Source organism: Mchenga conophoros, linkage group LG15, assembly GCF_057382185.1.
Source record: "Mchenga conophoros isolate Kocher_MC1m ecotype Shallow Benthic linkage group LG15, M_conophoros_male_GT1.1, whole genome shotgun sequence".
Taxonomy (NCBI): domain Eukaryota; kingdom Metazoa; phylum Chordata; class Actinopteri; order Cichliformes; family Cichlidae; genus Mchenga; species Mchenga conophoros.
Window position 1 is genome coordinate 19,752,405 of NC_140540.1, and position 23,688 is coordinate 19,776,092.

At 39.6% G+C, this 23,688-nt stretch overlaps 3 protein-coding genes across 8 annotated transcripts in view; 1 reads left to right on the forward strand and 2 right to left on the reverse strand.

The window, feature by feature from the left end:
* Positions 1 to 809: 809 nt before the first annotated feature.
* LOC146558225 (gap junction Cx32.7 protein-like) lies at positions 810 to 4,810 on the reverse strand. The gene is made up of 4 exons (XM_085248212.1): positions 4,658 to 4,810; positions 3,744 to 3,895; positions 3,454 to 3,639; positions 810 to 1,807 (listed from the first exon to the last, which is right to left on the reverse strand). Exons 1-4 carry the CDS (start codon positions 4,767 to 4,769, stop codon positions 1,202 to 1,204), a joined length of 1,056 nt encoding a protein of 351 aa, XP_085104338.1. The 5' UTR covers positions 4,770 to 4,810; the 3' UTR covers positions 810 to 1,201.
* Positions 4,811 to 5,780: 970 nt separating this feature from the next.
* On the reverse strand, positions 5,781 to 11,156 carry hsdl1 (hydroxysteroid dehydrogenase like 1). The gene is made up of 5 exons (XM_085247571.1): positions 10,702 to 11,156; positions 9,444 to 9,889; positions 8,865 to 8,948; positions 8,503 to 8,658; positions 5,781 to 8,317 (listed from the first exon to the last, which is right to left on the reverse strand). Exons 1-5 carry the CDS (start codon positions 10,919 to 10,921, stop codon positions 8,246 to 8,248), a joined length of 978 nt encoding a protein of 325 aa, XP_085103697.1. The 5' UTR covers positions 10,922 to 11,156; the 3' UTR covers positions 5,781 to 8,245.
* A 234-nt stretch (positions 11,157 to 11,390) lies between these two features.
* The window catches only part of tbc1d32 (TBC1 domain family, member 32), a 183,804-nt gene continuing 171,506 nt past the window's right edge, over positions 11,391 to 23,688 (forward strand). For 3 of the 6 annotated variants that reach the window (XM_085246203.1, XM_085246207.1, XM_085246208.1), the window contains exons 1-13: positions 11,391 to 11,492; positions 12,104 to 12,266; positions 12,418 to 12,582; positions 16,769 to 16,946; positions 17,200 to 17,271; positions 17,708 to 17,833; positions 18,112 to 18,190; positions 18,587 to 18,690; positions 18,782 to 18,843; positions 19,085 to 19,229; positions 19,395 to 19,454; positions 20,937 to 21,030; positions 22,112 to 22,249. In XM_085246203.1, the coding sequence (XP_085102329.1) occupies positions 12,115 to 12,266; positions 12,418 to 12,582; positions 16,769 to 16,946; positions 17,200 to 17,271; positions 17,708 to 17,833; positions 18,112 to 18,190; positions 18,587 to 18,690; positions 18,782 to 18,843; positions 19,085 to 19,229; positions 19,395 to 19,454; positions 20,937 to 21,030; positions 22,112 to 22,249 (1,375 nt within the window). In that variant the 5' untranslated portion in view covers positions 11,391 to 11,492; positions 12,104 to 12,114. Of the gene's footprint in view, positions 11,493 to 11,724; positions 11,893 to 12,103; positions 12,267 to 12,417; positions 12,583 to 16,768; positions 16,947 to 17,199; positions 17,272 to 17,707; positions 17,834 to 18,111; positions 18,191 to 18,586; positions 18,691 to 18,781; positions 18,844 to 19,084; positions 19,230 to 19,394; positions 19,455 to 20,936; positions 21,031 to 22,111; positions 22,250 to 23,688 lie in introns of those variants that run through there. The other 3 variants (XM_085246204.1, XM_085246206.1, XM_085246205.1) reach the window with 3 other exon arrangements.

A 23,688-nucleotide genomic window follows, 5' to 3' on the forward strand; every position in this document is an offset into this window, starting at 1 on the left:
TGTGACTCACAGTAACATTCATAACCAGCTGTTTCCTGCCAGAATCATCAAAACATCACGCCCTGCAACCAGGAAATTATTCATAATCTGTGGGATTAGAAAAACTGTTTACTGTCACTTTTCTTATGCAGGTCAAAAGCTAAGCTAAAGCTAAGTGGTAGTAAATTAAGTTTTGTTAAGTTTAGGCAGAGATAGTTTAGCTCTAATCTTTTTTCTGTTTCTTATTGTACATTTTTCTGATGCTATTAACAACAAATGTGGCTGCTGTGGCTCAGGCAGTAAAGGAAACTGCCTATTAATCGCAGAGCTGATAGTTCAGATGTGCAAATAAAGACACTGAACTAACTACCAAATACAAAAGAAATTGTCCGTTACATTTTAAAGAATAAATTGCATATATTTTTTCATTAGATTCAATAAACACTAAGTTTTCAAAAAAATTGAATTTTCCGGCTTTACAGGGTTAATATATTTTAGGTCATTATCCAGATCCAGATTTCATCAGTTTTGTAAGCATTACACAACTGCTACTCCATATACACACTTATACATTAATGGTCCAGTTTTAATTTTTAAAAAATTAACTAAAAAAAAAAAACCCAACAAAAAAGCAAATGTTAATATTGTGTTTGTGTATCTTTGTAAGAACTGGCAACCTCTCCAGAGTGCAACACCACCTCTTATCTCATGACAGTGTGAATGAACGCCAGCTACCCATGATGCTAAGATAGATAAGGGATTGAGAAAATTGATGAATGGAGGTTTTGTTCATTTTAAATTGAGGAAATTATTGTATGGGACATTGCACATAAAAATTATTTGAACATTTATTATGTATGTTCCATTACTTTTACATACAGGGTGGTTCATAGCATAAGAACAGGACAGTGACATTTCAGTCACATCTGGGTCTTTATTGAAGGTTTATTGAATCAGCATTAAACATTATTAAATGTATTAAAAGTGGAAAGCAGTTCACTACAATCATGTAATGCATTAACAGTAAACTCCAGTTGTCTATTGTGAAAAAAATGTAATTTTCTGCAGCCCTTTGCATGTGACTGAGTCTTGTTTGCAGAAGCTGGCCATTTCCCTCCCACCTGCTCTATTTAGTGCACACACAAACACACGTCTCCAAAGCCTCCAGAGCATACAAATACTGCCAGGAACCGCATGTACAACCTATTGCTGGGCTTATACATCAGATGTGGATCTCCCCCATGTTGTTGTTCTCAGGTGATCCATTTCTAGGAGCCTCACTGACTCCACTCGTGATGCCGTTCACCCCTAACTTTCGTCCTTGCAGCTCCAGCTCCAGGTTGACATAATTCTGAATCATCTCGTCCCGGTTTTTAAAAGCCTTCCTTTCTGAGGGTGGAGGAGTCACTGGGGTCACAGTGTAGTCCTGTCTCCTCGCCATGCATTCCTTCACCGCTTTCACACACAGATAGAACAGCTCCACCAGGCTGAGGACGAGGGAGACACAAGCCGCCACCAGCATGAACCAGATGATGACCGACTTCTCTGTGGGCCTGGACAGGAAACAGTCCACCTTGTGCGGGCAGGGGAAGCGGGTGCAGACATAGCGTGTCTGTAGGGAGAAACCATAGAGAAGGTACTGACCCACGATAAACAGAACCTCGAGGGCAATCTTGGCCAGGAGATGGAGGACGTAACTGCGCAGGAGGCGGCCACGGATGCTGATCTTGCCGCTGTTTTTGGTGTACTTGGGAACTTTATAGGCCCTCCTAAGGAGCAGATTGGTTTGGTCATCCAGCTCTTCCTGCTTCTTCATCCTTTCCTTCATCTTGGATTAGAAAAGCAAGAACACAGAGTTAGACATTTTCCAGGAAACAGATAAACCTTAATTCTGGCAGTGTGAACAAACTCTCACAGTTCCAAAATGTTCTGCCAAAATATGGCTGAACAGTTACTCCAAACTGCCACACTGTTCCAAGCTGTGTTTTCATTAACATTTTGGCTAAATGTATGAGCACAATATAAAATATCAGAGCAATGTTAGCATATGGTGGAACAGCTAATAATGTGCGTTGGAGAAGCACTGAGAAGCTTTTTTGTTTCTTTAAACTAGCACTAGAGATTTGTCCTGCTAAGAAAACTCCTTCTTAAGCCATCAAGAAATGGTTTGACTATCAATCCATTGTCTTCCGCTTCCAATTCAGGGTTGCGGGGGTGGGGGCCTGGAGCTTGCCCCAGGTGTCCACCCGGGACAGGTCGCCAGGCTAACATATAGAGAAGCTATTCACATCTATAGGCAATTTGGAATCATCAATTAACCTAACCCCACTAAGTACATGTCTTTGGACTGTGGGAGGAGCCAGAACTCATGCAAAAACAGGGAGAAAATGCAAACTCACACGACACAGGCCTGGCCTGATGCTGGAACTGAACTCGGCACCTTTGTGCTTTCAGGCAACACTGCGCCATCATGCTGCCCCATCCAGAGTGCACCCCACCTCTCATCCTAAGGTAGCTGGGATAGACTCTAGCACTGCCACCCAGTCCCATGAATGTTTGGCCACCAAGGTGAAGAAAACATGAAATCAAATGTTGTGTTTACACTGGATCATTTCCAGCAGTGCTTGTAATATAAGCCCTTTGCAGGTTCCTTCTTTCAGCCAAAACAAAAGCTTTGGAGACTTGAGTCTACTAGCTGCACATTACCAGCAAATGTTACATTGTAAGTTTGGTTTATGTTTGACTTGGTTAGCCTGCAAAAGTGTCCAGGTCTTTATTAGCAAGTTATTTACTCTAATGGAAACCGGAAATATGGACAAAAGCACTGGACCACACCTCTTAATGTTTGAATTTTCACTCCAATTGCCACAGGTGTATAAATTCAACCACCCAGCCATGTAGTCTGCCTTTACAAACCTTTGTCATTCTAAAGAGATCACTGAATTCAAGTGTAACTGTAACAGTATACTACTGTTGCAACAAGCCAGTTGGTGAAACGTCTTCCCTGTCCGTATTCTTGCGAAATAGAAACAGACTCAACAATAAGTCACCAACACTCTCACTTACTCGATAACTACAGAGCTTCAAACCTGGAGCTGTTCAAACCTCTGGCATTAATATTGCAAAAACTGTGTGCCAGGAGCTTCATGGCATGGAGCAGCTCCTGTAGTCAAAATGTGTTGATGTCCCAGGGCTTTATTCCAAATATTGTTGCCATGTTAAAGCACACATAAATAGACATACTCATAAGGTGGAAAGAATAAAAGCTGTTATGTCTGGGGTGAAAAATAATGACGCAGTCTTAAGCTTCCTCTTTAAGTGATAAACATTAATGCTAACGATGGCGCAAATTAACTTCCCATAAAGGGTGCTAAAGGGATCTTCTCTTCCATGCAATTGCCACTCCCTTATAGGTGTGGCATGCATGACAAAAAGCAGTGATACAATTGTACTGCACGTACTGCAGCGACACACCTTCTTTTCAACGTGGATAACATGAAGGACGTGACCGAGATATAACAGCTTTGGAGTCGCTATTGCAATAATCTGAAGAAACCAAAAGCGCACGTGAGAGATGGGGAAGGCCAGGTCATAGCAAACGTTCTCACAGCCGGGTTGCTGAGTGTTGCACACAAAGTCAGACTGTTCGTCTCCCCAAACCTGAATGAGATCAGAGGAAAATTAAAAATGTTATTTAAAAAAAACACCATAAAGCTATAATCCTGGTTTTCACTCAGATATGTCCTATAAAAACAGCACCAAACCTTCTCAGCACCAGTTTGCAGGACCATGATGCGGAAGATAAAGAGCACCGTGAGCCACACTTTGCCGATCACGGTGGAGTGGCTCTGCACTTTATCCAGCAAGTGGCCCAGTAGATCCCATTCACCCATTTCAATCACCAGCTGTCCTGCTTCTGTTAAAGAAGGTACAGATGAAATAAACACGGAGGCAGATAGACACAGCAGTCGAAGGCAGTCATTTCTGAAGGGATGCGTGGGTGATCTCAGATGTGTATATATTATTACAGAGAGTATTTTGTAACCTGACTTGCAGTTCAGGTCAGAACAGACAGCCTCACTCACAAGGCCAACTTTTTATCACTTCTTGCAGCCTTGTGACTGTGCAGATAGAGGCCACGGCTGCTGATTTCAAGTCTCCAAAACATACTTATCTGCTGGACACTGAAACCTTAGCCTTGGTTACCGCCAACCGCCGCCAAGCATAATTCAAAGAATTCCAGAAACTGAGCTTAAACTGTTCATAAAGAAAGTTTTTGCAGAGTTCATTTTAGATGATGATTTTAAAGCTGATACTGTTTCACGCAATATTCGGTGACGCTTCTGTGGCTTTTCTGGCCCACATTGCATTATCTTTGGATTTTAAATTACTCTAAATACATGATTTTTTGCAGCTGGCTTGTTTTGCCTTTGCCAGCTCTGATCCACATTTGCATGCTTACACTCAGTGTCTCATAACAACAACCATTAAATAAAATTCAATGATGAAACGCAGTTATCCTTGCAAATAAAACCCAAGTCATAACAGAGACATACTCCAACATCAGTCCATTAACTATTATTTTTCTACAACATGTACATCATTATCACTGATTTTCTTTCTTTCTTGAATGGTAAAATCAGAGATAGACTGCATCTGTATATAAAAATCAACTTACCAGCTGACCAAACTGAAAAATTGAAAAGAAAAGGTGGCTGAAGAGAGAAGTACCTCAAGAAGATGAGGAGAAGAGAAAGTGAAGAAGAAGCCGTCCTTGTTTTATTGTTCATTCAGCGACTTATCTGGAAGGACACCATCCTAACCACAACAGCAACTCCTTGTCTTAACAACAATTCAGACGTTCTGCTGAAGTGTAACCAGTCATTGGTTTATAATATAATTTCATTTTTGTTGCATTTCAGCTTTGTTGGACAGTGAAAACAGAATGCGATCGTCTGCTGTACGTTTTCTAATTCTTTTTAATATTGGGAAATAAAGGAAGATTCAGGAGATGAACTAATGCAGAAGCTCGTAAGCATGACTGACACTTCAGGAAAACGGTGTGAATAATGCGGTTAGCTGAAAACCAAAATTAAGAATTGAATCATATGTAAAAGTCCCTTAAATGAATCTTTCAGAGCTTCCTACGCTTTTTCTTACACAAGTGAAACATTTGCTCAAAATCAACAGTGTTTAAATTTTTGTTAGCTTTCCTGTCAGTATTTCACTAATGTCCATAATCCATGTGGTCTTTTTCAAATTATTGCCCCAACTGTGAAAAATTGCACACGAGAAACTGGAAAAAAACTCGATAACCTCTCTGAAGGAATGACCTTTTACCTAGACTTAGCTGTGTGAGTTTTTTTTGCTGTTGCTTATAGTATTTTTGCTTAAGCAAATGTTTGTCTTTTCACCAGCACAGTATTCAGACTCTGGCGTCATATTTAAATCCTACCACAGAAAGGTTTGCACAGCACCGTGTCTGTTTACTACAAACCACCACACTGCGGGTTCATGAGGTTTACAAGTTTCCTCTAAGGTTTACTCTGACCCAGGTCATCTGTGGGGGTTACAGACTGAACTCTGGAAGCCTGCATCGTCTCTGCTCTGTAAATAATTTACTCCGTACTTACACTTTAAAGAGAAAAACAAAGCCTGGCCTTCACCTTATTGATCAGTCATTGTATCAGAGAAGACAAACATGCACAAGTAAGGCAGAGGGCTGAGGTTTTATAAAAATATGGTTCAACATAAAAGACAAAAGTTACAGTACACACATGAAAACAACGTCACAAGTGATGTTGGAATGGAGGAGTTTTATTGGTCTGATTATGTGCTACAATAACACACAGATTTCACATTCCAGCAATCAATTAACATAATTAATCTCAATGTGTGTGTCAAATATCACACAAATGATTAACTAAAGCAGACCTATTATATTTTTCCACATTCATTTTCTCATATATGTGCTGTAATAGTTTAGGTTATTCATTCGAACCCACCTGCTGTTCAAATCTTGTGTTTGTGAGGGACAGCCAATTAGTTGGCTTGAAATGAGGAGTTAAAAGTGGTCGAATCAGTAACGAGATGGAAATTAGCATAACAGGTCCACTTTAAGCAAAATGCTCTCATATCAAATGTCTTAAATATTGTTTCTTAATAAAATAAAATACCATAAACTTCAGTACACCTTTAAATTGGAGATGCTTGAATATCACACTTCATTCACTCGTCACACACTTATCTGTATGTAAACACTTATATATATATATTTTGCAACAGATAAACACCACACTAGGGCTGCCACAAACGATTATTTTGATAGTCGACTAGTCACCGATTAGTTTTGCGATTAGTCGACTAATCAGATCATCATCCATTGGACGTACAGCTTATTGCACCAGCAGCATCTGGTCTTATATAACTATCATTAGCTTACAGCTTGAAGTGTTTGTGCTAACTAAAAATAAAGACAAGATGGTAGTTTATTAATTTTTAATGAAATTTGCAGATTGTTTCGGTGAAGTTTAATAAACTCCTTGCTTTCTAAAATATAACAGGACACCGGAGTATATTCTCCAGCGTCTCACACTTCTGATAATCAGCTGTCTGCTTGACAGTTTTAGCTGTGCAAAAACTATACCTTTAATCTCAGCCAAACCGATTTACTCAGGAACAAATAAAATACTGAAAAAAGCCAAACAATAACATTTAAGTTATCTAAGTGACTTATATATATGTTTAACCTGACTAGCGAAAGACGGCGGTGGGTTTGAAAACGATTTGCCGGGAGTCCGGTGTTCTCACGGCTCTAGTTAGCCTTGCCCCCGCCTAGCTAACGAGCTAGTGGGTAACAGACGTCTCCGAAAACGTCGGAGCGCTTTTGAAAATATGTGGTGTCTTGATAAACTGAGCAGATATTTGAGGTTTACACAGCTACATTCTCGCCTGAAAATATGTTAAACGTTTATTTTGTGACCCAGAAAGAATAATAAGAGTAAAGTTAAAACTAACTAGCTGCCGCCATTGTTGACAACTGCGCTGGGCTGCGCTATGAATTCTGGGACACAGCTTCTTCTTCTTCGGGGTTTAACGGCAGCTGGCATCCTTGGACATGCAGTGCTGCCATCTTCTGTTTCAGTCCGTTATTACACTCTTAAATCCTACTACTCATTCCTGCGTCCTTTGTGATCTTACAAAGCTTCAAACGATGCGTCGACTATTAAATTAGTCGTCGACGATTTTAATAGTCGACATAATCGTGACTAGTCGACTAATCGTGGCAGCCCTACACCACACTGTATTGTAGAAAGCTTGACATTTAAACTCTTTGTTTGATTAGACCAGCAAATCAAAGAAGCCGAGGATACAATCTCGGTGCAAGAACGAGTTGAAATATAAACTATTTTTTTTACTTTCAACAAACATGTTTGTAGCATCTGGATGAGGTTTCCCGTACAGCTTTTTTATACAAACACATTGATGAAAAGGCTATCACATATTATTAGCCTGTTATTTTTGTTTTTGGCTCTGTGTATGTGTCAGATGCGCGTGGTCAGAGCAAAAAGTTTTTGGTTAGAATGAAGTCACATGGTATGTAGATTAATAGCAGATAAAAGCAAACCTTATCACAGTGCAAGTCAAAATACTTTCTTAAATTTATTCTTAAATCTAAATCAAGCCTAACTCCTTAAATTTAGACTTGTGTAATTAGTGAATTTGTTTATACTCGTTTCACTTCGGCTGTGTTTGTATTATATTGCTCTTATTTGTCTCACATTTAAGGTGAGGATTTTGATATTGTCTGCACTTATACACAATGTTCTCTTCCACTGAAGTGTTTTTGAAGATACACAGGAGGTAAAATGAGTTTCACTCGTATAAAATGGTTTCTGTGCACAATACCAAACAAAGTCTTATTGTTAGGCTCCAATAATAATTGACAAGCTTGTAAATCCAACCCAAACACAGGTCTGGAAATAATTAAGGTTGTCTGGCTTCAAAGTAAACGCTGGATGTCACAGATTCATCAGACCATAATCTAGTAATGCAGGAGCAATGTTGAAAAAATGTTTGTACTTTTACTCATCATTTTAGATGAATTCCACTGCAGGTTCTTTATTAACTAATACCCAATCAATAGAAAGAAAACGGTAGTGTCAGCCTTATCAGAGCATCAAAGTTCAACAGATTTAATAGCAGAAGAAGCTGGAATGCAACAAGATTCGTGTAACAACAAGACCCAGTGCGTCAGATTAAGCTCTTAGCTTGAGCTAATGAGCACTCGTGATCCGAGAACCCAGATCCACTCTGGAATGCATCTCATCAATCCGTACTGCAAAGACAAAAAGAGAAGAGAACAGGATATGGAAAAAGTATTTAATGTTTTCAATTCTGGTTTCACAAAAGCTTTAACAGTATCAGAGATCATCTCACTCAGAGTAATATACTTCACATTTTTTACATTTTCTGTGATGCTGTCAAAATAAAAACTGATGACATGACTTCATTTCAACTGACCTGCAGGGTATGAGGCCAATATCCTGTGGTCCTGTTTGAGACTCCCAGAGTGGAGATGGCATGGCGAGCATAAACTTCTGGCTTTGGTACAAACCAGCCTTCTCTTCGTGATGGTGATGAAGATGATGATGATGGCTGCTGCTCACTTGAGGCTATCTAAATGGACATGGACAAAGATGAAGTTAAGCAGCTTGATTTCATCGATCTCCCTAGTTTGATAGCCAATTTCATACATGATGTGCAAACACGACAAGCCACAAATTAGCATCTATCAGAGTAATAGCAGTGGGGATCGTGGATCCAGCCAGACTTTTGCTGCCAGATTTCAGGTCTTACAGAACAGCTACTGTTAAGATATTTACCTGGAAGGGGAGCAGACTCTGAATGAATATGCCTTTGCTGCTGTACTCAAGGTGAAGAGCTCTTGACAAATGATCCAGGTATCCCTGAAATGTCAGAGGAAAGGTTGCTGTTGTCAGGAAAAAATAATGTTGTTGTGACTGGGACTATAGCCAGCACACAGAAGAAATGGAGATGACAGTTCAAAAACCTACATAATTTACTTTAAAGAGCGGCTTACTCTGCTGATTCTCAAACCTTTTTCTGGCTGACACTACTTTACATACTAAAAAAAAGTTACATTTTTAATCAATCATTAACAAACAATCATGGTTCAAAACTGAAAACAGAAGACTAAAACTTATTTTGCATAAATCCTGTTTGTTCAGCTTAGTTTTACAACATATTTTCCACCAGCAGTGGATCTACTTGCCACAAATCAAGAGCTAATACTTTAAGGGGATAGTAGTAACAACAGATCTTCAAATTGATCAGAGACATCAATGTGCTCTTCATCATATTACAAAGGATCTATACAGGCTATAGATATGTTTTACTGGCACGTCTCCATGCCTGCAGACTGTAACAGTGATTTGTCTCACAGTGGAGGCGGTGAGCGTCACTCTTCCAAGAAGAGGTCTGCAGCAGGCACCCGATGATATATTGACCACGGCACCTCTGCTGCGATCCACCATCCCTGGCAGAACCAATCGGGTCATCAGAGTAGTGACTGCAATGTTCCTGTTCACCAAATCCAAGAGGTGCTGTTCGGGCACTTCAATCAGGCTCTGAGGTGAAGCCAAAGATTCATCGACACAGTTTACCAGGAAGCCAATATCTTTACCCCTCAATGCTTCTTTGATGGGCTTGCAGGCCACTTGGTCCAGGGAGAAGTCAGCTGAGACCACAACAGTTTCCACTCCATAATTCTGGGAGAGGTATGCACTCATGTCTCTAACAGAGGAGGGGTCCCGAGTGACAAAGATGATGCTGATGGCATGCCTGGCCAGCTCCTCTGCGTATGCTTTGGCTACAGGCTCCGATGCACCTGACAAGAGAGATGACAAAGTCATGCCAGAGAGAACAAAAAAGTTTGCAGCAACATTATAGACATTGAACCAGTTACAGTGCTGTGAAAAAGGATTTGTCCCCTTCCTGATTACTAAGCTTTTTGCATATGTTGTCACATTTAAATGTTTCATCATCATACAAATTTTAATATTAGAGAAAGATAACCAAAGTAAATTTAAAATGCAGCCTTTAAAAGATGATTTAGGACATTCTGCTTACTCTATTATGTTCTCTACCAGAAAATCTTGATGTAAAATATCTGGTCATCAGTTCGTACCCTGAAGCTCAAGCACACTTGGGTTATACAGCAGAACAATGATCCAAAACACCAGCAAGTCCACCCCATAAAGGTTTTGAAAGGGCCTAGTCAAAGTCCGGATTTAAATGCTTTGGCGTGACCTTAAACAGGCCGCTCATGCTGGAAAACTCTCCACTGTGGCTGAATTCATACAATTCTGCAACGAAGAGTGACCCAAAATTCCTCCAAAGTGATGTGAAAGACTCATTGCCAGTTATCACTGGTAGATGGTACTTCTTGCTGTTAAGGGTGGCACAACCAGTTATTGGGTTTAAGGGCCAATTTTCTTTTTCACAAAACGCAAGGTAGGTTTGGATAGCTTGTCTCCCATTCATACATGCAACCATGATTTAAAAACTGCATTCTGTATATACTCCCGTTGACTTTGGCTATTGTTAATGAAATAGATTCATGAAATATGAATTTAATGAAATAGAGTTTACTTCAATTATGATATAACAGAAATTAACTCTGCTGCGGCCCATCCTTACCATAAACGACAGCCCAGTCACCATATCTCTGGGTCAGCTTCTTACTTGGGATCAATCTGGGCAGAAAATGCACCCTAACCAACGTGCAGCAGTCGCTCAGCAGGATCACTGCCCTGCTGGCCGTGTACAGAGCACCGACCAGCGCCAGGGTTTCAAAGTAAGAGTTGCACGTACGAGAAATTTCTCTGTACAAAAACTGAAAGCTGTCAACCGCCGCCATATCCCACGCTGGAGTTGATGATATAATTTGCTAACTAAAGCTTATTCGGTGATATAACGCTGGGACCTGTACGTGAATAGGTTAACGAATACTTCAGACGTGTAAATGGAAGCTACAACTAACCCCACATAGTAAAATTACTAATAAAAGCTGTAAGAATTCTCGTTTAAGAAGCAGGTATGTCTCCTCTGCTACACCCGGTGAAAGCAGCAAAACATTGGGTCACGTGACAGTGTAGAACAGCAGTGCTGCATTCAAAACCGTAACAAAAAATCCGTCTAAATACTTTTACCTCATGTTGAATGATTTTTAAATATATTCAATAAGGTTGAAATATTCTTTAATTATCACATGACAAACAATAAAAGCAAGTATAAACTCTAAAATTAATCCAAAGACATCCTAAATATCCAGATTTTTATTAGGAAAGCCAAATTCCGATTATCGTGGAGATACCATATGGGGGTCTCCCACAATGCACCACAGTTAACACTGGACGTTTCCATAGAGATACAGTTGTGGATAGCAAAGCGCTAGCTCGATGAAGCTCTTTTATATGCACAAAGACAAGGTGACTGATTTAAAAAGCTCTGTGCGTGATGGTTTCCGTTTGCCTTCGTTGCTTTTTAGTCCAGCTTCCGTTTTAGTTTAATTTTGGCACTTTTGTTTTTCAGCTAGCAGTGTTTCAATAATGGCAGCGTCAAGCTAACAAGAGAAGGGACACATTCATTGTTGTTAGCAGCAGAATTAAGCCTTTAGATTGCAGGACAAAATCAAACTGATTGTACCGTTATTTTACATTTAATCACACATTTACGTGGTGTACACTGTCATCATTGCTGTGATCGCCTGTTTTTCCAGATAGGTAGCCAATTTTCAAACCTGTTGGTGATGAAATTTTTTCCTCCTCACTAAATGAAACCGAGAAGGGGATAATGATAAAGGACGTACGTTTTAGTAACATGCTGGAGGTAGAAATATACACATGAGCACGTTTTGGTTCGTCTGTTGTTAAGTAACTTAATCTGTTATCTTACAGAGTATTAGTTTATATAGTTTCCTGTTATTTTTCGCCATTGGATGAGCAAATGTGTATTTTATGCTTTAGTGAATGGAAAGAAAAATGCCTCCTTTAGTCTCTTAGAAATCCCTCTGAATTAAAACCTTTTGTTTTTGACACAGCAGTAGCAGAGATGTCTGAGTTTGCTGAGGATGAGGTGGAGTTGCAGTCCTTGGTTAAGCAGTTTCTGAGAAGCATCAGTGACAAGATCTCTAGTGCTCCTTCACCTGAATGTGCTGAAGAGATCCTTCTTCACCTAGAGGAGACTGACAAGAACTTTCACAAGTGAGTCCATCATCAAACACCATAGCATTAAATGTAATGACTGGATCTAATAAAATAGGCTTTGTTATGTTTCTATGGGTATGTGTTCTTTGTGTTGTTTTTAGTATATATTTACAGTATAGGTGTGACTTGGTTACTTCTCTTCTTACAGTTATGAGTTTGTGAAGTACCTCCGTCAATATGTGGAGAACGCTTTAGGATCTGTGGTTGAAGAGGAAACAAACAACTTGACCAGAGAAGATGGACAACATGCAATTGGCTCGGGACACGACACTCTGATTCACGCAGTGACACAAAGGACTAGATACTCAGCTGAGTGAGTGTCTCTGAATATCTTTAGCATCTTTTTCTATTGGCCCATATTCATCATGTTTATTGTGTTTCAAACCTACTTCATTGACCCTCCATACTTTCGGATATACTGGAAAACTCCAGAACTCAACCTTCTTACTAAAAAGAATTTCAAATGCAAAACTTTGTTTTTTCTTTTGGCTGCACCTTTTAGGGTCGCCACAGAAAATCTGCCTCCATCTCACCGTATCACTTCCCTGATACCAGCTATCTACAGGGAGTGCAGAATTATTAGGCAAATGAGTATTTTGTCCACATCATCCTCTTCATGCATGTTGTCTTACTCCAAGCTGTATAGGCTCGAAAGCCTACTACCAATTAAGCATATTAGGTGATGTGCATCTCTGTAATGAGAAGGGGTGTGGTCTAATGACATCAACACCCTATATCAGGTGTGCATAATTATTAGGCAACGTCCTTTCCTTTGGCAAAATGGGTCAAAAGAAGGACTTGACAGGCTCAGAAAAGTCAAAAATAGTGAGATATCTTGCAGAGGGATGCAGCAGTCTCAAAATTGCAAAGCTTCTGAAGCGTGATCATCGAACAATCAAGTGTTTCATTCAAAATAGTCAACAGGGTCGCAAGAAGCGTGTGGAAAAACCAAGGCGCAAAATAACTGCCCATGAACTGAGAAAAGTCAAGCGTGCAGCTGCCAAGATGCCACTTGCCACCAGTTTGGCCATATTTCAGAGCTGCAACATCACTGGAGTGGCCAAAAGCACAAGGTGTGCAATACTCAGAGACATGGCCAAGGTAAGAAAGGCTGAAAGACGACCACCACTGAACAAGACACACAAGCTGAAACATCAAGACTGGGCCAAGAAATATCTCAAGACTGATTTTTCTAAGGTTTTATGGACTGATGAAATGAGAGTGAGTCTTGATGGGCCAGATGGATGGGCCCGTGGCTGGATTGGTAAAGGGCAGAGAGCTCCAGTCCGACTCAGACGCCAGCAAGGTGGAGGTGGAGTACTGGTTTGGGCTGGTATCATCAAAGATGAGCTTGTGAGGCCTTTTCGGGTTGAGGATGGAGTCAAGCTCAACTCCCAGTCCTACTGCCAGTTTCTGGAAGACACCTTCTTCAAGCAGTGGTACAGGAAGAAGTCTGCATCCTTCAAGAAAAACATGATTTTCATGCAGGACAATGCTCCATCACACGCGTCCAAGTACTCCACAGCGTGGCTGGCAAGAAAGGGTATAAAAGAAGAAAAACTAATGACATGGCCACCTTGTTCACCTGATCTGAACCCCATTGAGAACCTGTGGTCCATCATCAAATGTGAGATTTACAAGGAGGGAAAACAGTACACCTCTCTGAACAGTGTCTGGGAGGCTGTGGTTGCTGCTGCACGCAGTGTTGATGGTGAACAGATCAAAACACTGACAGAATCCATGGATGGCAGGCTTTTGAGTGTCCTTGCAAAGAAAGGTGGCTATATTGGTCGCTGATTTGTTTTTGTTTTGTTTTTGAATGTCAGAAATGTATATTTGTGAATGTGGAGATGTTATATTGGTTTCACTGGTAAAAATAAATAATTGAAATGGGTATATATTTGTTTTTTGTTAAGTTGCCTAATAATTATGCGCAGTAATAGTCACCTGCACACACAGATATCCCCCTAAAATAGCTAAAACTAAAAACAAACTAAAAACTACTTCCAAAAACATTCAGCTTTGATATTAATGAGTTTTTTGGGTTCATTGAGAACATGGTTGTTGTTCAATAATAAAATTATTCCTCAAAAATACAACTTGCCTAATAATTCTGCACTCCCTGTATATATCCTCCCTTACTGCCATGAAATTCCTCTTAAAATAGAATTGCATTGACTGTCTTCTCCATCTTCAACATCATTTTCCCAATAAATTCACTATCCCACTGGGTAAATGGTCTGGTACTTCTATACTGCTTTTCTGCTTTGTATTTATTTTTTAAATTCATTTTTGCCCCTGCATCCTGTCCAGCAGTGAGGCAATCAGAATTGTTGTCTGAAGGTCAAGAATATTAGAATATTTTATTTTGATTTATTACAATCATAACGAAGAAGACCGGTGGACGGAAAAGGAAAAGACGAAAGAAGTTGAGGAGAACGTTATGGAGAAGGATAGGGAGAGAAAAAATGAGGAGAGAGAGAAAAAACACTGAGAATCTGCTTCAAGACCTGGTGAGGGAAAAAAGTAACACAGCAGAGAAACCACAGCAACAGCTAACATATGCATAAATAACAGTAAATAATGAATAATACATTTTACTGAACAGCACACAGTACTAATAATACAAGATATTTTTAGAGGCAGCAGCCAACTACAATAGTGTGTCTGTGAGTATCTGTTTGTACACCTCTGTGCGTGAGCACGCTTGTGTTCAAAAGGTATCTTCATGGAAATGTCTAGTGTTTGTGTGGGACACCACAGCCCTGCCCCCCAAGAATCACCAATGCATTAGTGGATGGGGGCACCAGCCACTGGCAGGGCATGTGGCAGGGCCATATAGGCCCCCACACCTGACCTGATACACAAACAAACAGGCATACACAGACACAAGCATGAATTCACTACCATGGAGACACGCTGAAAAAATGAATGCAGTACACACACTCCCCATACACACTTTATACTCTCAGGTCCAGGCACCAATGCCTAAAGAGGGGCAATCAGCCCCTAAACACAGGAGATGGTCCCTTTCGCTCTTTTCTGCTTTAACTGAGCACTTTTTAAGCGTTATCACACACACGCAGAAATCTTTCTAACATTTGCACACACACTCTGATGGAAGCGTATAGGCAGGCGATCAAGCTAGCAGCCTCCAGATTTGCATGTGACTCACTTTACCTCCTGAGCCACAACTACCACACACACATGCGCTCAGCTCCATCTCAGCTGTCCAGCCTCAGCTGTCCTGTCGATGACCTTCACTCTGTCACCTCTAGCTCCACCTCCTGACTTTTCTCTTAGCTACCCTTTCTAATCTGAGCAACATAAGTGGTCTTACTGCCATCTCATACTCTAAACCTACCTTTTTATTAAGGCTGCTACCTTAATTCTCTTCTCCACCTACTCCACCTTACCTGCACACTCTCTCCTTACCTTTTTTTGTGCACTCCCCATTGATTTGGATCATAACCCCACCTCTAGTACCTCTATTCCTTGCATCACCATTCACCTTTCCATTTGCCTCACTCGCTCACACATTTTTTTCTGTCTTGATACCGCTGACTTTCATTCCTCTTCTTTCTACTGCACATCTCCGTGTCTGTAGGCTCTCCTCTACCTGCTCCCCACTCTCAATACAGATCACAATGTTGTCTGCGAGCAACACAGTCCACAGAGACTCCTGCCCAACCTCATCTGTAAACCTGTCCATCACCACAAACAAGAAGAGGCTCTAGTACAAATCTGTGTCCTACATTTTCATATAAAGCTGCCACCGGTGTTTTTGTACACAGGGGACATTTTGGCACTTCAAAAGAGGTTTTAGTGAGATTCAAAAGATAAATGTTAAGAACTGAAAGTGGAAAATGGGACTTAAGAACCTCTGCACATGTCCTTAATAGTAATTTGTCAAATTTGTACAAGCAAATACTTGACTTTCTGCTCTTAGCTCATTTCTCATCCACAGTCTCTATATTTTACACTGAATAAGCCAACTAAACTCCACTGTTTTGAACCTGTCAGTGACATCTTGGGTTTACTGTTTAGAGCCTGGGTGTACCGAACTCTCATGGTGACTTTAAGTAGCAGTTGGATTTAGTTAGTTGTATTTAATTTCAGTTTTAAGAGAACTTACTGTCATGTGTAGCCATCTCCCATAATCCCATTCTTAGCCAAAACCCTGGATTAATGTTCTTTAATAAGAAGCTATCCAAGGCCATCAAATGTATTTGTGGTATTAAAGTTAAGTTGTCAGTTGGCGGTTATTTTAAAAAGTGGATAAATCTCATTTGTATTTACAGTATATTTCTTTCTTTTTTTCCATATTGGATAACTGCACCATCCAATCTCAGCGCTGAATTTCCCTGCTTTCAGCTATAAATTGATGCAGTAATTACCTTTCACTTGAGTTTCATGAAGCAATGTTTAGGCTTGCTGTGACTCATGCAATCATATTGGTTGACCTAGTTTAGCTCATTCACTTTCTCTCTTTATGACAGGTACCAGCAGATGATACACACCTTAAAAAACACCATGATAACAGTTGTGGAGTCTTTAAAAAACAAGTCTGAGGAGGACCAGCTGAGAAAGGAGGAGACGCACCAAGAGAAGCAGTATAGGCAGTCCAACATCCAGTTCACTGACAACTGCTCTGACAGTGGCTCGTCCTTCAGTCGGGTTAGAGAAAACTGCTTACAAATGATGCCAATAAACGCTTGTTTTATTAATTTTTTGCCTTTATGTTGTATTCTGGCCCCAATTTCTGGATGACATTAATTTCACAAGTTTCTTTCTTTCCATGATACATGGAACGGGGGTGAAAATCAATCTTTAGACATAGAGTGAAGCTGTTTTGAGAGATATTTTCTTTTTGCTTTTTGGTGAGTAATGACGCTTTCCCCCCCATTTCCTGTCTTTTTTTCATTCCCAGAGTTATGGATTCTTTAGACAAGAGCAGCTGCAAATTTTGGCTGAAAAGCTCGACTCCAGCAAGCCCAAAGAGGTAAACAACTTAGACATATCTTTTGGTTTTTCTTTAGGTCACTGGAGGATTCTGTAGCACAAATCCATCTTTCCCAGTTAGATGATCAGGTCTCTTCAAAGAGTTGCAGGCAAGAGCGAGAAAAATGTCCCTTTAATCTTTCCGTAGATTTCTAATCAGGGTTTTTTTTCTTTGTCTTAATCTTTTAACTTGACATTATCTTCACATTTATCCATGTTGGAAAAACTGGAGATGGTCTTGTTTAATTTTGCACTTAAACTGATTTTGAATCAGTTTGAGTGAAACGGTCGCTGTTTGTTGGCACAGTTAGCACTTGCAAGTAGGGTTGCAAGTAGACATTGGTTTGTGTAAAGGGTTAACCAGCTAAAAGGTTACGAACCACTCCGCGGCATAATTGGCAGTGTAGTCCAGGTGCTTGATGTGAGTCTGTGTGTAGGTGCGTTGGGAGGCTCTGAAGGTCCTCTGCCGGGCTCCTACATCTGATGTGCTTAGCTGTGAGAGCTGGAGCAGCCTGCGTCTGAACCTCTGCGTAGCTCTGAGCGAGCCGGATCCCGACCTCAGTGTGAGTCCTGAGCAGCCTCATCTGCACACTGCAGTAAAATAAGTAGCATTAATCATTTATTCATTAATAAATAAATCAATAATAACCATGTTGTTGTTATTAACGATTTTATGCTTTATAATTGAACATTGAAAAACCTGTTCCTCATTCCACGGATCCTTAATCTTCTTTCTGTTCTTCTCACTGAATTTTCTTATCATTTAGAACGTAGGTATCATTAATTGGTTATATAAATGGCTGTGAATGTATGTTCACGCGTGTCATCTCACCTCTGTCAGGATAATGCGCTGCGATTCTTTGCTAAAAGCCTCTCATCCTCTCCTCTGAATGTGACACGAGAAATTTACACAAGCCTGGGTAGGTAACTCTCAATGGACCCTTCTGGGTTTTAATGTAGTGTGCTGGACTGTTGTGTTTGAATTAAACAAAGATGTTTTTTAAAAAGTAAAATAAAAAAAAAAGTATATCTTAAAGGGTCACTTGTTTATTTACAGAGCAAATGAAAAGCAGCTTGTTATTCAGTGACACATGGGAAGTAGTTTTGGTTTTATGTTTAGATGGAAGGAGATGTTTGGTTTGTGGATTTTATGGGACGAGGTTACTTTCAGGAAATTTCCAAGCAGAAAATGCAACTGTACTAATGTGATCCATGTTACTTACTGTATCTTTGAGTGGTTGTAGCTCACTGCTATACATCCAAAATCCATATTATCTTGTGTGGCTTGTAATAAGAATTTGCCTTTGAATGTGCAGCTAAATCTGTGGAGTCAAGTTTTCTGTCCCATAAGCTGAGCTTTCCAAGTGGCTCAGCTACCATTGACGTTAACAGGCCTGAGATCAGTCGTCTCCTCAAGCAGGTACAGCAACTTTTCTACAAGAGCTTCTTAACTATATCATGTCAAAAATAAAGTGCACACACTGTTTTTCTCTCTGTGTGTCTTGTTTCAGATTCGACTGATGAATGATTTTCAAAAGGAGGTGACTAACTTCTGGATACGTCATCCAGAGAAGTAAGTTGTCTTTATCTTGTTTCTTGATTGTGTGCCCAACCATCACGGACTATCCAGATGCTACTTTTCAAATCTGATGTATAAAAAAAAGAACACTTAGTACGTTTTTAAATGATTCATTTTAAGAGGGTGTGAAATTTGACCCACAAATACATATCACTTAATATACGTAATTATTTATAGAATGATGGAACGGACTGTGAACTTATTTTGTGTTTTTGTTTCTCGACCTTGCTTATAGATACATGGAAGAAGTTATAGAAAACACCTTTTCCCTGCTGTCCTTCCATCACGAACATGGCTCACCAGGAACTGAGAGAGTCCTGGAACCAGTTCACTTACTGGCTTTACTGGATGTAAAAGCCACTTGGTTTAAAAAGTGGATGGTGTGTATGCCCACAGTTTCAGATTTACACAGACTGAATTTTTGTATGAACCGCTGTGTTTGTGTATTGCATTTTAATGTTTTGATCTCCATCCTCTCTTGTTTATATTGCACTCTGTAACATATATTTTTTCTGGTTTTCTCCTGGCCTCTGCCTCCCTCTCAGCATGGCTACTACAGCAGGGCTGTGATTCTCAGACTCCTGGAGAGAAAATACAAGTCTGTGGTGAGTGGTTTACTCAATAATAAGGATCTTTCACTGCTTTGTACTTCTGAAAGGTCTGAGACAAGAGGGGAGCAAATGAACATCAAAAGGATTAACCCGAGTCAATACTGGATATTTGAGGACAGTACAGATAGATATTATTAGGGATTTTTTTTTTTAAAGTCAATATCAAGATATTCTCTCTCACATGCTTTCTGTCCATATATATGCATATAGTTGGAGCTAAATTAAAAGGGAATATATTACCATCTGCTAAGCTGTGATACTACTCTCTGTGCTTCAAATGATACTGAGTGCTCTGTAAACACTGCTGGACAAAATATGTCTTTACAACATTTCTAACTGACCCTCACACATTTCTTTGCTTTGTGGTTGAATAAAAGACATTTTTTTTTCTGTTGGTGCATATTTGACAACAAAAATCCTGAAATTATTATATCTGTGAGATAGTGGCTGATAGTATCAGGCAAACATTATATTGGCCTGGTTCTTGGGTCATCCAAAAGGCATCAAAACTTGCATCTAAAACAGACATTGTGCTCATGAGAAAGCAAAGCTGTGATTGGACCAGAGGAAACTGGTGAACTGATGAAAATCTTGGTTTTTCCCAAACAAATCCATTTACCTGCAGAGCCCAAGGGTGACCTGTTTCCATATTGAAATGCTGTAGTCAGCCTCCAAAAGTTGATTCTGTTCATCTGGACGTAGCGTTTTCAGTGGGAGAAACGTTTCGCCACTCATCCAAGTGACTTGCTCATTCTCAGCTGACTGCAGGTTTTCCCAATCTTATAAACAGCACATTTGCATAATGACAGAAAATGCTACAGTCAGCATTTTCTGGTTTGGTTTTTGGGCCTTATTGAGAACCTTCTCCTAAATTCTACCTTTACTAAGATGTAAACTTGTTGAAAAGCTAAAGAGATTTTCCAAAAGACTGGCTGTATCTAACTGCTTCTGACACCTCCTATGAAAATGGTCCTGTTTGTGTCATTTTGTGGGGTGCAGGTGTAAATCACAGCCAAACAGTTCAGTGTACTGGTCTTTTAGACAAAAGGGCACAGAACAGGAGTGGCACTTTGACATTCAAGAATTGGTCTTTTTTTTTTAGCTCAAACCTCCCTTTTAACTGTGACTTTAGAAGAGTTACTGTGGAATCGCCGCTGAAACTTTCTCTAAAGAAACTGCCAATATCTTTCTGAAACACTGTAAGCCTAAACTGCTCTTGCATCGCAGGGCATTAAAATTCCCCACAGTGCTTGGATTTAGATTAAAAGCATGGCTTCTAGTCTTAAATCTCTTGATTGGATAAGAGGAGGTTGCACTGAGATTCTGACTGAATTTTTAAGTAATTGTTCAGTTTTTGGCCTGTTTATGACAGTAGTCTACAAATTTGGCAATGCACATTAGCCGTCGTCATTTTATTCAGCTAATTTAACATGCTTAGCATCCGAAGCAACATGCATTATATCTTTTCTTTCACAGGCTGCAGCAGCTCTTCAGCAGTGCATCAAGTACAATGAGTCCTGTGAACGTTTCACAAATGAGACAACTGAGTCAGGGGAGCAGCGGAGCATTGGCAAGTTAAAAAAAAACAACCACTCCCTAATCTCATTATTTCTTCATCAGGTTTGTGTACTCTCTCAGGCATATTCAAATACCAAACTTCACTCTGGGCCTCTCCCTGTGTGCTAAGCATCAGCACATTTGCAGTAATGCTGATTTAATGTGTCTTGTGAAACAAACCAAAAAATAAAACTCTCAGAGTGAACTACTGTGAAAGTCTAATGAGAAAGTAATGCTTCATTTGAAGCCTTTGAGTGTTCGTACCTAGACTTTGCCATCATTTATTCAGCTTCTTTTATGCACAGACATTAAAACATAGGTGGACAGAGGAAAAATGGTGGAAAGGACAAGTTATAACACTGACAAATTGGCATAGCAACACTTCAGGAATACATTACATATTACATGACGCAGTCCAGTTTTGAATGACGTTCTCAACAATGTGTACAAACAAGAGGCAATACTGGAGATTATCGACAGCCCTTTGCATCACCATTAAGTGTTTTTTTTTTCTCAAATTTTAGGAAACATTTCCTTCTAACTTTTTTACGAAATTATCTGTTTGTGTCAAGTATTTGATAAATTAAAAATAACATGATAATTATAGAGTAACATGGACATGGTGCATATCCATTTGCAAAGCTACGTGCTAAAATGGAATAAACCAGAATGAATACAGGTGCAGATGGGGCATAAGGGAATGCAAGTGGAGCCTGTTATCTCCTGTAAGCCAGCTGGCTCCTTGAGACTGAACATTGTGACCTTGTCTTGGATAAGTTGCGATATGCCAGTTCCCTCGCCACTGATATAGTCCTCATAAAAGACATAGTTTTTTTCCGAGCTGTGCCTCTTTTGGCTTTCTGCTCTCTAGAGACACTGCAAGCCTGACACATTTTTTCACCTGTCAGTCTCATTGTAATTCTGAGGCCTTTGATATGAACAGTGTGAAAACTGTGTCCATCTCAGTGCTGCCACATTTTTTTTCCACATTGTTTTCTTCTCTTTTTCTCATTTTAGTTCCTTAAATCATCTGTTACAATATCAGTAATATATTGTAACAATGTATCACTTTGATTTTTCTCTTAATGTTTCAGGTTTGGTACAGAGGAGTGTTTATTCTGGAAAAGAGCTCGAGTATTGCTGCTTTGTTCACTCTCTGTGTGTCCTAGGGAAGCTCATCATCTACACCAATGGAAAAAAGCTCTTTCCCATCAAAATAAGGAAATACAAAGGTTTGATGGTGCAGGATTATGTTACATAACTCAACATGTCGTCTGTTGTATCATCTTGGCACTGATCTTGAGAGTTTATTGCCATGTACAGATCGTCATATCTCCTTTAGTAGATGTAATCTTTATAGTGCAGGACTGTGTCTGATCAGCATGTATAATCCTCCCTCGAACAGAGATTTTAGCCCTCCACCCCACTGTAATTACTAATAAAGTTACATAATAGTTACATTTCACTTAGTCAGTTGATTAAAGCAGACTCATCATCTGACTTTCCTGAACTGTAATTGATTTACTAATTAATAACTCCTCTCAGGACATTCGTGTACAGTCAAATCACCCCTGTTTTGTAATTTTATCCAACATAGGTTACACAACTAGGGTGTTGACCAGCAACTCATGGATAATGACCACATCTTCAAGTGTTGACCTGGATACCCTATCTGTGTGTTATAGTTTATCACCTCCTAAAGCTTTCACTGCAGTTTTTTTAAAAACATGTACTATGACATTTTAAAATCTAAGTGCGGTATTCTACCAGGATTTTTTATTTTTGTATTTTTGTGAGAGCACCACTGACGCCAGGTGTTCACATATGTAGCTGTCTGGAGTCTGGAGTTCAGTATAACTTCAATTCACTGTCCTGCCACACAGTCGCAGTCTGTTCTGCCTTCAGATTTTTAGCAGTATATTCAGTGTTTAGTGTTTTCAGTTTAACATTTTCTTGTTATAGTTATAGTTTTATTTAATATAATGTATATATAGTTATACCATGGCGCTTTATGTACTCATGCTACGACTATACAACACTATAATAATAATGAGAAACCAAGCAATAAATTGATTCCTTATGAGGAAGAATTCGGTGAATGTGGGGAAACAAGAGAATCTCTTTTTTAAGAGTTCTTCAGGTTGTCTCACAGGTTACAGGGGGAGACAAAGATGTAGAGAGAAGAGATGAACATAGAAAGAAAGGACACAGTGTTTGAACTGTAGACCATCTGCACCTATAGGATGGTACTGGGAGATGAATCATTCAAGGTTAATGGCATGAAACAGATGCACAGTGAGAAAAGGAGAGATCTGAATATCTTTTTCTTAGTTTTCTTAAATGTTTTTAATTTTCTTTTTTTTTTCAGAACAAAGTCCTACTCCCAAATATTTTCTTTTATTTAAAGTTTTAGAAAAGCAGAAGCTCTCTTTATTGTAGTACGTGCAACCAGGAACTGTTGGTGATATTTAGGCTTGTAATGAAATGTCATATTAAGACACTTTTAAAAGTCTGTGGATACTAAAACCCAATGTGCACATAATATGTTAAGTGAACTACACACAAGGGGCTGATCCTTGTCTCTAAGGTTACCTTAACTTTTGATATGGACTATTTCCTTACCCACCTAATATTTTTAGTCGCTGTCTAGACACGGTGACTATCAACTGAT

Excerpts from the sequence above, each read along its gene's own strand:
- LOC146558225 (XM_085248212.1), bottom strand. The coding sequence starts at position 4,769 with ATGAACAATAAAACAAGGACGGCTTCTTCTTCACTTTCTCTTCTCCTC. Across the intron at positions 3,896-4,657 it reads TTTTTCAGTTTGGTCAGCTG|AAGCAGGACAGCTGGTGATT; the intron begins GTAAGTTGATTT and ends CTTCTTTAACAG. Across the intron at positions 1,808-3,453 it reads TTATCCACGTTGAAAAGAAG|ATGAAGGAAAGGATGAAGAA; the intron begins GTGTGTCGCTGC and ends TTCTAATCCAAG.
- hsdl1 (XM_085247571.1), bottom strand. The coding sequence starts at position 10,921 with ATGGCGGCGGTTGACAGCTTTCAGTTTTTGTACAGAGAAATTTCTCGT. Across the intron at positions 9,890-10,701 it reads TGACTGGGCTGTCGTTTATG|GTGCATCGGAGCCTGTAGCC; the intron begins GTAAGGATGGGC and ends CTCTCTTGTCAG. Across the intron at positions 8,659-8,864 it reads AGAGTCTGCTCCCCTTCCAG|ATAGCCTCAAGTGAGCAGCA; the intron begins GTAAATATCTTA and ends ATGTCCATTTAG.